The 14386-nt window shown below is 53.6% G+C and overlaps 2 protein-coding genes across 4 annotated transcripts in view; both read left to right on the top strand.

Annotated features, from left to right (window-relative positions):
* Nucleotides 1-13799, top strand: part of LOC147094877 (branched-chain alpha-ketoacid dehydrogenase kinase-like) — a 49730-nt gene extending 35931 nt beyond the window's left edge. Inside the window, exons 6-11 of the mRNA XM_085974489.1 lie at nt 1029-1127; nt 3634-3707; nt 6952-7080; nt 8111-8200; nt 10198-10359; nt 12460-13799. Coding sequence (XP_085830615.1) covers nt 1029-1127; nt 3634-3707; nt 6952-7080; nt 8111-8200; nt 10198-10359; nt 12460-12604 — 699 coding nt within the window. The 3' untranslated portion in view covers nt 12605-13799. The remainder of the gene's footprint in view (nt 1-1028; nt 1128-3633; nt 3708-6951; nt 7081-8110; nt 8201-10197; nt 10360-12459) is intronic.
* The window catches only part of LOC147094876 (F-box/LRR-repeat protein 19-like), a 319790-nt gene that overhangs the window by 159270 nt on the left and 146134 nt on the right, over nt 1-14386 (top strand). The window lies entirely within an intron of this gene.

The raw sequence follows: 14386 nt of genomic DNA, 5'->3' as shown, positions 1-14386 counted from the left end.
TGTGGTACTGAGATACAGACACAGAGCAGGAAAGGCCCAGGCTCCATCCCCGGCCTGTGCTAGCCTGATCTCTCGCACCCGGTGTGGTACTGAAACCCACACGCGCACACAGCAGGAAAGGCCCAGGCTCCATCCCCGGCCTAGTGCTGAGTTAGCCTCATCTCTCGCACCCGGTGTGGTACTGAGGCCCCCCACACACGCACAGAGCAGGAAAGGCCCAGGCTCCATCCCCGGCCTAGTGCTGAGTTAGCCTTATCTCTCGCACCTGGTGTGATACTGAGGCCCCTCACACACACAAAGCAGGAAAGGCCCAGGCGCCATTCCTCCAGCCTTTCCACCATCTACAAGACACAAGTCAGGAGTGTGATGGAATACTCTCCACTTGCCTGGATGAGTGCAACTCCAACAACACTCAAGAAACTCGACACCAGGACAAAGCAGCCCGCTTGATCGGCGCCCCATCCACCACCTTAAACATTCACTCCCTCCACCACCGGTGTACCGTGGCTGCAGTGTGTACCATCTACAAGATGCACTGCAGCAACTCGCCAAGGCTTCTTCGGCAGCACCTCCCGAACTCGCGACCTCTTCCACCTAGAAGGACAAGGTGTTCCCATGCGCCTGCTGCCCATCACCTCCAAGTTCCCCTCCAAGCCACACACCATCCTGACTTAGAAGTATATCGCCGATCCTTCATCGTCACTGGGTCAAAATCCTGGAACTCCCTCCCTAACAGCACTGTGGGAGTACCTTCACCACACGGACTGCAGTGGTTGAAGGCGGCTCACCACCACCTTCGCAAGGACAACTAGGGATGGGCAATAAAAGCTGCCTTGCCAGCGACGCCCAGATCCCATGAACGAATTAAAAAAAAAAAAAAAAAATCCGCGTCTAGTGCTGAGCTAGCTGATCTTGTGCGGTGTGGGACTGCGGAGGGAAGCAGTTAAGTCACGGAGCAGTGGGAGGGAGTTGAGTACAATAATTCTGAGTCTGTGTCTCTGCTCACTGACGGATTTCTCCCTTTTTAGGACGAGGCGGTGATTCGATTGTTCCTGGACAAGACTTTGACATCCCGGCTGGGAATCCGAATGCTGGCGACTCACCACCTCGCACTTCACGAGGACAGGGTAAGCAGAATAGCTCCACTCAGTGGCTGAGGTCGAGTTAATGGTAGGTGGGGGGTGGGGGGGGGCACGGGCTACTGCAGTCGAATAGCTGCTTCATCAGCCACCGGATTACCCTGGCCCAAATTGGCTAACTGTGCGCAGAATGTACCAGGTTCCTTCCCATTCACTCTCATTGTGCAGAATCCCAATGGACCCAACCCCTTCCCATTCACTCCTCCTGTACAACTCCGGCACGGCAAGAGAGCCCCAGGTGGGCAGAGGAAACGCTTCAAGGACACCCTCAAAGCCTCCTTGAAAAAGTGTAACATCCCCACCGACACCTGGGAATCCCTGGCCCAAGACCACACAAAGTGGAGGAGAAGCATCCGGGAAGGCGCCAAACACCTCGAGTCTCTTCGCCGGGAGCAAGCGCAGGCAGCGCAAGGAGCGCACGTCAACCCAAGCACCCCACCCACCCGCCCCTTCAACCACCGTCTGCCCCACCTGTGACCGAGACTGTAGGTCCCACATTGGACTCAGCAGTCAGCTGAGAACTCATTTTTAATGTGGAAGCAAGTCATCCTCGGTTCCGAGGGACTGCCTAAGAAGAAGACAGAATCCCAATGGACTCAACCCCTTCCCATTCACTCCCATTGTACACAATCCCAGTGCTAAGAGTGGTTGGATGCGGTTTGCTGGAAGGGACATCATAGAATAGTACAGGACAGAAGGAGGCCATTCGGCCCATCAGGTCTGTGCCAGCTCTTTCCAGGAGCAATCCAGTTAGTATCGTTCCCCTGCTCTTTCCTCATATCCCTGCAATTTTTCCACCCAAGTATTTATCCAATTCCCTTTTGAAAGTTACCATTGAATCTGCTTCCACCGCCCTTTCAGGCAGCGCATTCCAGATCACCACAACTTGCTGCGTAAAACAGTTTTTCCTCATGTCGCCTCTGGTTCTTTTGCCAATCGCCTTAAATCTGTGTCCTCTGATTATTGACCCTTCAGCCATTGGAAACAGTTTCTCCTTATTTACTCTATCTAAACATTTCATGATTTTGAACACCTCTATCAAATCTCCCCTTAACCTTCTCTGCTCTAAGGAGAACAACCCCAGCTTCTCCAGTCTCTCCACATCACTGAAGTACCTCATCCCTGGTACCACTCTGGTCAATCTCCTCTTAACCTTCTCTGCTCTAAGGAGAACAATCCCAGCTTCTCCAGTCTCTCCACATCACTGAAGTCCCTCATCCCTGGTACCACTCTGGTCAATCTCCTCTTAACCTTCTCTGCTCTAAGGAGAACAATCCCAGCTTCTCCAGTCTCTCCACGTCACTGAAGTCCCTCATCCCTGGTCCCATTCTGGTCAATCTCCCCTTAACCTTCTCTGCTCTAAGGAGAACAATCCCAGCTTCTCCAGTCTCTCCACATCACTGAAGTCCCTCGACCCTGGTACCATTCTGGTCAATCTCCTCTGCACCCTCTCCGAAGCCTTGACATCCTTCCTAAAGTGTGGTGCCCAGAATTGGACACAATACTCCAACTGTGTTTTCTATCTGTTTAGCATAACTTCCTTGCTTTTGTACTCGATGCCTCTATTTATAAAGCCCAGGATCCCATATGATTTATTCACTTCTTTGTTAACCTGTCCTGCCACCTTCAAAAATATGGAAATGGCTGATGCCCTCTCCAATCTTTCTACAGAGGTACCTAGTGAAGGACCAGACACCATTGCAATGGATCAGGCCACGTTCGATGCTGACTTTAGTTTGTTGAGTTTGATGTGTTTTACTGAGTCCAGTGAAACACTCCTGTTCACAGGAGACTGCAAGGGTCACAAAGACTCTTCATTTTGGCACTTCTCCTGAAATCATAGAGGTTTTTGTTAATATTCATTCGTGGGAGGTGGGCGCGCTGGCAAGGCCAGCATTTATTGCCCTCGAGAAGGTGGTGGTGAGCCGCCGCCTTGAACCGCTGCAGTCCGTGAGGTGGAGGCATGTAGACCCCAGATTAAGCCACACACACAGAGCAGGAAAGGCCCAGGCTCCATCCCCGGCCTGTGCTGAGTTAGTCTGATCTCACACCTGGTGTGGGACTGAGCCCCGACACACACATCTGGAAAGGCCTAGGCTCCATCCCCGGCCTATGCTGAGTTAGCCTGATCTCACCCAAGGTGGTGGTATAGGGGATCGAAAGTGGGGCTGATTGCGAGCAAATTAGAGAGAGAAAATGAGGCCAGGGTCCCTGCTCATGATCACTTTCCCAGTGACCCCCTGCTGCAAGGCCTGCGCGTTTGATGCCCCCTCCTGCAGTCGAATAGCTGGCTCCTCTACGCTCACAATGGCGAGGTCACAGAGGGGCCAACGTCTTCAGGAGGTGATGGAGTGATATTGGGCGTAGAGAAGGGATTGGGGAAACTCAAAACCTACCTGCCCGACAGCTGGGTGAAGGGGGATCTCCCCCCTCTCCGTTCCCCCGTAGCCTGAGGCCGGCCCGTCCTCTAACCCTTCTCAACGTTCCCTTCCAGCCTGATTTCGTTGGGATCATCTGCACCCGCCTTTCACCAAAGAAAATCATCGAGAAGTGGGTGGACTTCGCCAGGTAATGTTGGTGGTGGATTTTTACTTTCTCTCTCGCTCTCTCTCTGAAATAATCTGCCCGATGTACAAAGAGTACGATCCATCTGGCTGGCCTTGTATCAACTCCTTGACCTCCGAGCAGCAGGGGAGCGCTGTTCCCACCGGGGAGCTGAATTCATGAAACTGCCCCAGACCGCCATCTCATGACCCAAAACGAGCAACAACACTTCAGCTTTTGGCTCCCGCATCCAATCCTTCTCCCCAATATAGGAACAACAAATTCAGATACACAAATCACTAAAAGTAGCGATGCAGGTTAACGAGGTCATTTAAAAAAACAAAAAAAACAAACACTGGCGTTCATTTCTAGAGGGATAGGATGGAAAAGCAGAGAAAACCAGAGCAGGTGCAGCAGGCGGTTAAGAAGGCAAATGGTATGTTGGCCTTCGTAGCGAGAGGGTTTGAGTACAGGAACAAGGATGTCTTGCTGCAGTTGTACAGGACCTTGGTGAGACCACATCTTGAGTATTGTGTGCAGTTTTGGTCGCCTTTTCTGAGGAAGAATGTTCTTGCAATGGAAGGAGTTCAGCGAAGATTCACCAGGCTGATACCTGGGATGGCAGGAATGACGTTTGAGGAGAGATTGGGTCGATTGGGCTTATAATCACTGGAGTTTAGAAGAATGAGAGGGGATCTCATTGAAACTTATAAAATTCTGACAGAACTGGACAGACTAGATGCAGGAAGGATGTTCCCGATGGCGGGGGAGTCCAGAACCAGGGGTCACAGTCTAAGGATAAGGGGTAACCCATTTAGGACAGAAATTAGGAGGAATTTCTTCACCCAGAGAGTGGTGAACCTGTGGAATTCTCTACCACAGAAGGTAGTAGAGGCCAATTCATTAAATATATTCAAGAAGGAGTTGGATATATTTCTTAGGGCTAAAGGGATCAAGGGGTATGGGGAGAAAGCAGGGACCGGGTACTGAATTTGGATGATGAGCCATGATCACATTGAATGGCGGAGCAGGCTCGAGGGTCCGAATGGCCTACTCCTGCTCCTATCTTCTATGTTTCTATGTAAGCTTTGTTAAACTTGTATCGAACCTTGGTTAGACCACACTTGGAGCACTGTGCACAGTTCCGGTCTGGTTAGACCACACTTGGAGCACTGTGCACAGTTATGGTCTGGTTAGACCACACTTGGAGCACTGTGCACAGTTCTGGTCTGGTTAGACCACACTTGGAACACTGTGCACAGTTCTGGTCTGGTTAGACCCCACTTGGAGCACTGTGAACAGTTCCGGTCTGGTTAGACCGCACTTGGAGCACTGTGCACAGTTCTGGTCTGGTTAGACCACACTTGGAGCACTATGCACAGTTCCGGTCTGGTTAGACCACACTTGGAGCACTGTGCACAGTTCTGGTCTGGTTAGACCACACTTGGAACACTGTGCACAGTTCTGGTCTGGTTAGACCCCACTTGGAGCACTGTGAACAGTTCCGGTCTGGTTAGACCGCACTTGGAGCACTGTGCACAGTTCTGGTCTGGTTAGACCACACTTGGAGCACCGTGCACAGTTCCGGTCTGGTTAGACCACACTTGGAGCATTGTGCACAGTTCTGGTCTGGTTAGACCACACTTGGAGCACTGTGCACAGTTCTGGTCTGGTTATACCACACTTGGGGCACTGTGCACAGTTCCGGTCTGGTTATACCACACTTGGGGCACTGTACACAGCTCCGGTCTGGTTAGACCACACTTGGGGCACTGTGCACAGTTCTGGTCTGGTTAGACCACACTTGGAGCACAGTTCCGGGCTGGTTAGACCACACTTGGAGCATTGTGCACAGTTCCGGTCTGGTTAGACCACACTTGGAGCCCTGTGCACAGTTCCGGTCTGGTTAGACCACACTTGGAGCACTATGCAGAGTTCCGGTCTGGTTATACCACACTTGGGGCACTGTACACAGCTCCGGTCTGGTTAGACCACACTTGGGGCACTGTGCACAGTTCTGGTCTGGTTAGACCACACTTGGAGCACAGTTCCGGTCTGGTTAGACCACACTTGGAGCACTATGCAGAGTTCCGGTCTGGTTAGACCACACTTGGAGCAATGTGCACAGTTCCAGTCTGGTTAGACCACACTTGGAGCACTATGCACAGTTCCGGTCTGGTTAGACCACACATGGAGCAATGTGCACGGTTCCGGTCTGGTTAGACGACACATGGAGCACTGTGCACAGTTCCGGTCTGGTTAGACCACACTTGGAGCACTGTGCACAGTTCCGGTCTGGTTAGACCACACTTGCTCCCGAGCACGCTACACTCACCTGTAGAGAGAAACCGAGTTAATGTTTCCGGTCGATAAGCTTTCATCGACCTGAAACGTTAACGCTGTTTCTCTCTCCATAGATGCTCCCTGACCTGCTGAGTGTTTTTCCAGCATTTTCTGTTTGTTACAACAACTTGCAACTATATAGCAATTTTAACGTCGTAAAAAACATCCCAAGGCACTTCACCAGACCGTAAATCAGACAACAATTTGACACCGAGCCACTTGAGATATTGGGACAGGGGACCAAATGCTGGGTCAAAGCGGTAGCTTTTAAGGAGCACCTTAAAGGAGGAAAGAGAGACGTGGAGAGGTTTAGGGAGGGAATTCCAGCACTTGGCGCCAAGGCAGCTGAAGGCACGGCCGCCAAAGGCGGTGCGATTGAAATCGGGCATGCGTCAGAGGCCAGAATTGGAGGAAGGCAGAGATCTCGGAGGGTTGTAGGGACTGGAGGAGGTTACAGAGATAGGAAGGGGTGAGGCCACAGAGGTGATGGGCAAACAGAACTTGGTGCGTGTTAGGATAGGGGCAACGGTGTTTTTGGATCAGCTCAAGTTGACGGAGTGTAGAAGGCCTGCCAGGAGAACGTCATAACAGTCAAGTCTGGAGGCAACAAAGGGTACGAGTGAGGGTGTCTGCAGCAGATGGGCTGAGGCAGTGGCAGAGACGGGCAATGTTAGGAGGTCGGCGATCTTGGTGAGAGAACGAGCCCCACTTTGGTCTCGTCACTCCTCCAAAGCAGAGCGCCGCTGTGTTACACAGACAGAGGAGGAGCATCGTGAGAGAGAGCAGACTCCAAACATGAGTGACCGGGGCAATGGAGGCCAGGGAGGATATGGATGGCAGGGTCTTGCAGGATAGGTTGAATGCAATCATTTTTTTGCTCAGCTTCGAGATGTACCCCGACCCCTCGCTACTCTCTGTTTTCCAGGCGCCTCTGCGAGCACAAGTACGGCAACGCACCCCGCGTGCGAATCAGCGGTCACGTAGCGGCCAGGTTCCCGTACATTCCGATGCCCCTCGACTACATCCTCCCGGAACTGCTGAAGAACGCAATGAGGTTAGAGCACAGCCTATCTAACTCAATGTGACACCCGGTCCCAGAGGGGGAAAGGACAGTGTATCTAACGCACTGTGACACCCGGTCCCAGAGGGGGAAAGGACAGTGTATCTAACACACTGTGACACCTGGTCCCAGAGGGGAAAGGACAGAGTATCTAACGCACTGTGACACCCGGTCTCAGAGGGAGAAAGGACAGTGTATCTAACGCACTGTGACACCCGGTCCCAGAGGGGGAAAGGACAGTGTATCTAACGCACTGTGACACCCGGTCCCAGAGGGGGAAAGGACAGTGTATCTAACGCACTGCGACACCTGGTCCCAGAGGGGGAAAGGACAGTGTATCTAACGCACTGTGACACCCGGTCCCAGAGGGAGAAAGGACAAGGAACCTGGCACCCGGTCCCAGAGGGAGAAAGGACAAGGAACCTGGCACCATCATGGTTGGTGCTGCTCGGAGACCCATGAGGCACTGCGCGGCCCTCTTGCTAAATGTTGCGAATCTCCTCTCCGCAATTTGGTGGTTAATGGACACCATTTTACCCAGGCTCCTTCAGGAGAGCGAAAGTGCCCTATCTCGCTGAACAGCATGGGTGATGCAAACTCCTGCAGCAGGTGAGTGGGTGCATGGCCCGTCTGCTGTCACCGTACAAAATAGCTAGATCCTGGCAACAGCCAATCTCTGTGCAGGATTTGGGGGGGTGCGGGGGTTGCTACAATTGAGGCGCAGTGCTCCCGTGTCCTGGAGGGGCAGACTTGTGGTTTGGGTATCAGCCAGGGTTCCTTCTCCTAATCACTGTCCAGTGACGCCCTATCCCAGAGTGTGCGGGGGAGCGGGTTGAGCGCAGGATCGAGGTGGAGGGCGGGGCTCTGTCGCGATGCATCCCTTGGTCGACGATCCCTGGCGATGCTCATGCCTCTTGGTGAAGTCGTGGACCCAGAGGGGCTTGCCCCCTGCCTCCTAGAGGGGTGGAAGAGAGAGGGAAATTGGATAGGCTTAATCATATTGTCCTGTACCTTTCCATTCCAGGGCGACTATGGAGAGTCACCTCGACACACCGTATAACGTTCCAGACATTGTGGTGACGATTGCCAATAACGACACAGACTTCATCATCCGGTAAGAAGCTGCTTTAACCCTATCCCCCAGTGCCCTGTGTTACTGACTGTATCTCTACTGATGTTAATCCAGCTCCCTCACACTGTCACTCAGGGCACTGGGGGAGAGGGTTACTGAGTGACAGTGTGAGGGAGCTGGATTAACATCAGTAGAGATACGGTCAGTAACACAGGGCACTGGGGGAGAGGGTTACTGTGTTACTGACCGTATCTCTACTGATGTTAATCCAGCTCCCTCACACTGTCACTCAGTAACCCTCTCCCCCAGTGCCCTGTGTTACTGACCGTATCTCTACTGATGTTAATCCAGCTCCCTCACACTGTCACTCAGTAACCCCTCTCCCCCCGTGCATGTGTGCTACTGTCTGTACCTCTGCTGATGTTAATCCAGCTCCCTCACACTGTCACTCAGTAACCCCTCTCCCCCAGCGCTCTGTGTTACTGACTGTATCTCTACTGATGCTAATCCAGCTCCCTTAGACTGTCACTCAGTAACCCCTCTCCCCCAGTGCACTGTGTTACTGTCTGTACCTCTGCTGATAATCCAGCTCCCTCACACTCACTCAGTAACCCTTCTCCCCCAGCGCCCTGTGTTACTGTCTGTATCTCTACTGATGTTAATCCAGCTCCCTCACACTGTCACCCAGTAACCCCTCTCCCCCAGCGCCCTGTTACTGACTGTATCTCTACTGATGTTAATCCAGCTCCCTCACACAGTCACTCAGTAACCCCTCTCCCGAGCACCCTGTGTTACTGACTGTATCGCTACTGAAAATAAGAATAAGACTTGAATTTATATAATTCCTTTCACAACCTCAGGACATCAAAAGTACTTCATTGGTTGTAAAGCACTTTGAAGTGCAGTCACTGTTGTAATCAATGTTCCCTCTAATTTTTCGGGGAGCTGCGCGGCCCCTTTAATGGGCTCATTCAAACTGCTGCGCGTGTGTGTTTTTTTTGCATTGTGAAGCCAGCAAACAGCCAGTGCAGGCAGCCGTGCAGCTTAACGGGACCATTGGTTGCACCAGAGAGGGCAGACGAGGCCATCGATTTAACGTCTCATCCGAAAGATGGCCCCTCCGACAGTGCGGCGCTCCCTCAGCACTGCCCCTCCGACAGTGCGGCGCTCCCTCAGCACTGCCCCTCCGACAGTGCGGCGCTCCCTCAGCACTGCCCCTCCGACAGTGCGGCGCTCCCTCAGCACTGCCCCTCCGACAGTGCGGCGCTCCCTCAGCACTGCCCCTCCGACAGTGCGGCGCTCCCTCAGCACTGCCCCTCCGACAGTGCGGCGCTCCCTCAGCACTGCCCCTCCGACAGTGCGGCGCTCCCTCAGCACTGCCCCTCCGACAGTGCGGCGCTCCCTCAGCACTGCCCCTCCGACAGTGCGGCGCTCCCTCAGCACTGCCCCTCCGACAGTGCGGCGCTCCCTCAGCACTGCCCCTCCGACAGTGCGGCGCTCCCTCAGCACTGCCCCTCCGACAGTGCGGCGCTCCCTCAGCACTGCCCCTCCGACAGTGCGGCGCTCCCTCAGCACTGCCCCTCCGACAGTGCGGCGCTCCCTCAGCACTGCCCCTCCGGCAGTGCGGCGCTCCCTCAGCACTGCCCCTCCGGCAGTGCGGCGCTCCCTCCGCACTGCCCCTCCGACAGTGCGGCGCTCCCTCCGCACTGGCAACCCGAGAGTGTCGGTCTGGGCTATGGGCCTCGAATCTCTGGAGTGTCTGGGGCTTGAATCTACGGCCTTCTGACTCAGAATACTGAGACACGGCAGCGCTCTTATTGCCCACTACGAGGGGTAGGGGAGCAGCCCTGGTGCCTGGTCAATGATATAGCTGGGTTCTGGGTCTCCCACCAGCTGGTCTTCCAACCACACAGTGGTGGTGGCGCAGCTGGAACTTCTCTGGTGGTTCAACTGGTCAGGTAGCGAACGGTCCCTTTAACAATCCTCTTTTCGCACCCCTCTCCCCCTCCCCCCCCCCCACCTTCCAATCTCGATGACAGGATTTCAGACCGAGGAGGAGGGATCCCTCACAAGAGCCTGGAGAAAGTCATGGATTACCATTACACCACAGCAGAATCCAGCACACAGGAACTGCAGAACAACACCATCCTGGGGAACATGGTGGATATGGTGAACAGTGGGCAGTCCAGTCCCATGCACGGGTAGGTGTGTGGTGTGTGTGTGTGTGTGTGTGTGACTCTCTCTCAGGTTTTGTCTCTCAACGTTGTATAGAATCCCAATGGACCCAATCAGCGTTCCCTTTAAGCCGCACAGCTGGCTTCCCGGCGTTTAAATAGAAAAACTGCACATGCACGGTATTTCGAATGGACCATGCAGCTTGCTAAAGGGGCTGCGTGGCTCAAAGAAATTACAGCGAACAATGGACCCAACCCCTTCCCATTAACTCCTCCTGTACACAATCCCAACGGACCCAACCCCTTCCCATTCACTCCCATTGTACACAATCCCAATGGACCCAACCCCTTCACTCAAATTGTACACAATCCCAATGGACCCAACCCCTTCCCATTCACTCCCAATGGACCCAACCCCTTCACTCCTCCTGTACAGAATCCCAATGGACCCAACCCCTTCCCATTCACTCCTCCTGTACAGAATCCAAATGGACCCAACCCCTTCCCATTCATTCCCATGGTACACAATCCCAATGGACCCAACTCCTTCCCATTCGCTCCCATTGTACACTATCCCACTGGACCCAACCCCTTCCCCTTCACTCCTCCTGTACACAATCCCAATGGACCCAACCCCTTCCCATTCACTCCTCCTGTACAGAATCCCAATGGACCCAACCCCTTCCCATTCACTCCCATTGTACAGAATCCCAGTGGACCCAACCCCTTCCCATTCACTCCCATTGTACACAACCCCTTCCCATTCACTCCCATTGTACACAATCCCAGGGACTCAACCCCTTCCCATTCTCTCCCATGGTACACAATCCCAATGGACCCAACTCCTTCCCATTCGCTCCCATTGTACACTATCCCACTGGACCCAACCCCTTCCCCTTCACTCCTCCTGTACACAATCCCAATGGACCCAACCCCTTCCCATTCACTCCTCCTGTACAGAATCCCAATGGACCCAACCCCTTCCCATTCACTCCCATTGTACAGAATCCCAGTGGACCCAACCCCTTCCCATTCACTCCCATTGTACACAACCCCTTCCCATTCACTCCCATTGTACACAATCCCAGGGACTCAACCCCTTCCCATTCTCTCCCATTGTACACAATCCCAATGGACCCAACCCCTTCCCATTCACTCCCCCGCCACAGAATCCCAGTGGACACAACCCCTTCCCATTCTCTCCCACTGTACACAATCCCAGGGACTCAACCCTTTCCCATTCACTCCCATTGTACACAATCCCAATGGATCCAAACCCTTCCTATTAACTCCCATTGTACACAATCCCAATGGATCCAAACCCTTCCTATTAACTCCCATTGTACACAATCCCAGGGACTCAACCCCTTCCCATTCACTCCCATTGTACACAATCCCAATGGATCCAAACCCTTCCTATTAACTCCCATTATACACGATCCCAATGGATCCAAACCCTTCCCATTCACTCCCATTGTACACAATCCCAATGGATCCAAACCCTTCCTATTAACTCCCATTGTACACAATCCCAGGGACCCAACCCCTTCCCATTCACTCCCCTTGTACAGAATCCCAATGGATCCAAACCCTTCCTATTAACTCCCATTGTACACAATCCCAATGGACCCAATCCCTTCCATTCACTCCCGTTTTACGCAATCCCAATGGACCCAACCCCTTCCCATTCACTCCCGTTGTACGCAATCCCAATGGACCCAACCCCTTCCCATTCACTCCGATTGTACACAATCCCATTCCCTACCCCTTCCTATTCGCTCCCACTGTACACAATCCCATTCCCTACCCCTTCCCATTCACTCCCATTGTATATAATCCTTGCCCACTCCCCTTGTACAGATTCCCAATGGACCAAACCCCTCCCCATTTTCTGTCATTGTACACAATCCCAATGGACCAAACCCCTCCCCATTCTCTCTCATTGTACACAATCCCAATGGACCAAACCTCTTCCCATTCAGCCCCTCGAGTCTGTTCCGCCAATCAACGGCCGATCTGCATCTTAACTCCAACTACCCCCACCTTGGTTGCATAACTCTTTAATACCCTTGCCTAAAAAGAAAAAGTCCATCAATCTGACGCCTCCTATTGTTTTTTTGCCCCTAGATTCGGATTCGGCCTTCCCACCTCCCGTGCCTACGCCGAGTACCTGAGCGGCTCCCTCGTGGTCCAGTCACTCCAGGGGATCGGGACGGATGTCTACCTGCGCCTGAGGCACATCGACGGGAAGGAAGAGAGCTTCCGCATTTGACGGGATCACCCTGATTCCGTGAGGCCGCGGAGTACGGAAGTGGGGAGGGAGGAGGAGGAGGGGGATTCAAAGTCAAGAACATAAAACATGTGGGACGATTGAGAGCGAGAGAGAGAGTTTGCGGTGTAATCAGGCGGCCATGGTGTCGACTTGTGTAACAGGTGACGTTGTCTGTAGAACTTTTTTTTTGTCGTGTGAAGCGGCCTCCAACTCCGGCTTTGTCAATCCGGTGGCCATTTTAAATTTCAAGACCGTTCCCCCTCCCAATTAACGCGTCGTCAGCCTGGCGGCCATTTAGAAATTTCCAAATCATTCCTCTCCCAACTAACGCATCGTCCACCCGGCGGCCATTTAGAAATTTAGGGACCATTACACTCCAATTAACACACCATCATGCTGGCGGCCATTTAGAAATTCAGGGACCACGACTCGCCAATTAGCGCATGGTCAGCACGGCGGCCACGTTGGAAATTTCCAGACTCTGCTTTCCGAGGAAGACGACATCACACCGGCGGCCATTTTGATGCCCCCTGATTGCTCCTCTCCGAGAAATCTGGGCCAAGGTGGAGGCCACTTTGCATCCTACGGATCTCCGTTGGTTTATCGGTTATTCCACCATTAGCCCGTGGGGACTTTTGCGGGAATCTCTCTCTCTCTTTCTCAAGCAGGTCACAATCATATCTTTTTTTTTTCCTTTCAAACATTTCCTGCTTGCAAGCAACCTCATGCCTATTGAAATTTTGCCAGAACACACTCTTTTTTGTTGCAGGGCCGTCTCTTTGTCTGTGGCCGGCGGGACCGTCTGGGCTGGTTCTTGGCATTCCCCTTTAAGGCGGGGCTGCGGTGCACTCCCACCTTAACACGGGCGGCCTCCCCTTTAAGCGAGCACTCCGTGAAACGGAAGCTTTATCCGAGCGCATCCCTTTTCAACGGGGGACGAGGTGGGGTGTGCGGGGGTCCCTTAAAGGATATCGCACCCATTCCTTAAAAGGGCATCCCCATAATTTTTAGCTGGATCTTTTCACTTTGACCCACCCCACACACTCACCGTTTTCCGCCACCCCGCCCCCCCCCCCCCCCACCAAAATCTTGCTCATACCTTCCATACCATCAGATTCTCACTGCGAACCAGAAATTCTTTTCCACAGGGACAAAACCCGACACAAATGATACTAATTAAAAAACCATCTGAAAAGGAGTGCTTTTTTTTTTTCCATTCCATTCCTCGATAAAAGAAAAGGTACGGCTGGCAAAGGAATTCTGTGCCAGTGCTGAGGGAGCGCCGTACTGTCGGAGGGGCAGTACTGAGAGAGCGCTGCACTGTCAGAGGGGCGGTACTGAGGGAGCACCGCACTGTCGGAGGGGCTGTACTGTCGGAGGGGCGGTACTGAGGGAGCGCTGCACTGTCGGAGGGGCGGTACTGAGGGAGCGCTGCACTGTCGGAGGGGCAGTACTGAGGGAGCGCTGCACTGTCGGAGGGGCAGTACTGAGGGAGCGCCGCACTGTCGGAGGGGCAGTACTGAGGGAGCGCTGTACTGTCGGAGGGGCAGTACTGAGGGAGCGCTGCACTGTCGGAGGGGCAGTACTGAGGGAGCACCGCACTGTCGGAGGGGTAGTACTGAGGGAGCGCTGCACTGTCGGAGGGGCAGTACTGAGGGAGCGCTGTACTGTCGGGGGGGGCAGTACTGAGGGAGCACTGCACTGTTGGAGGGGCAGTACTGAGGTCGGGTCACACTGTCGGAGGGGCAGCACTGAGGGAGCGCTGCACTGTCAGAGGGGCTG

Source organism: Somniosus microcephalus, unplaced genomic scaffold (assembly GCF_052327205.1).
Source record: "Somniosus microcephalus isolate GS21.2 unplaced genomic scaffold, FLI_Smic_1.0 unresolved_chr1, whole genome shotgun sequence".
In the NCBI taxonomy this organism is placed as follows: Eukaryota; Metazoa; Chordata; class Chondrichthyes; order Squaliformes; family Somniosidae; genus Somniosus; species Somniosus microcephalus.
Note: the sequence above shows the minus strand (reverse complement) of the source record. Positions and strands in the feature narration are given on the sequence as shown.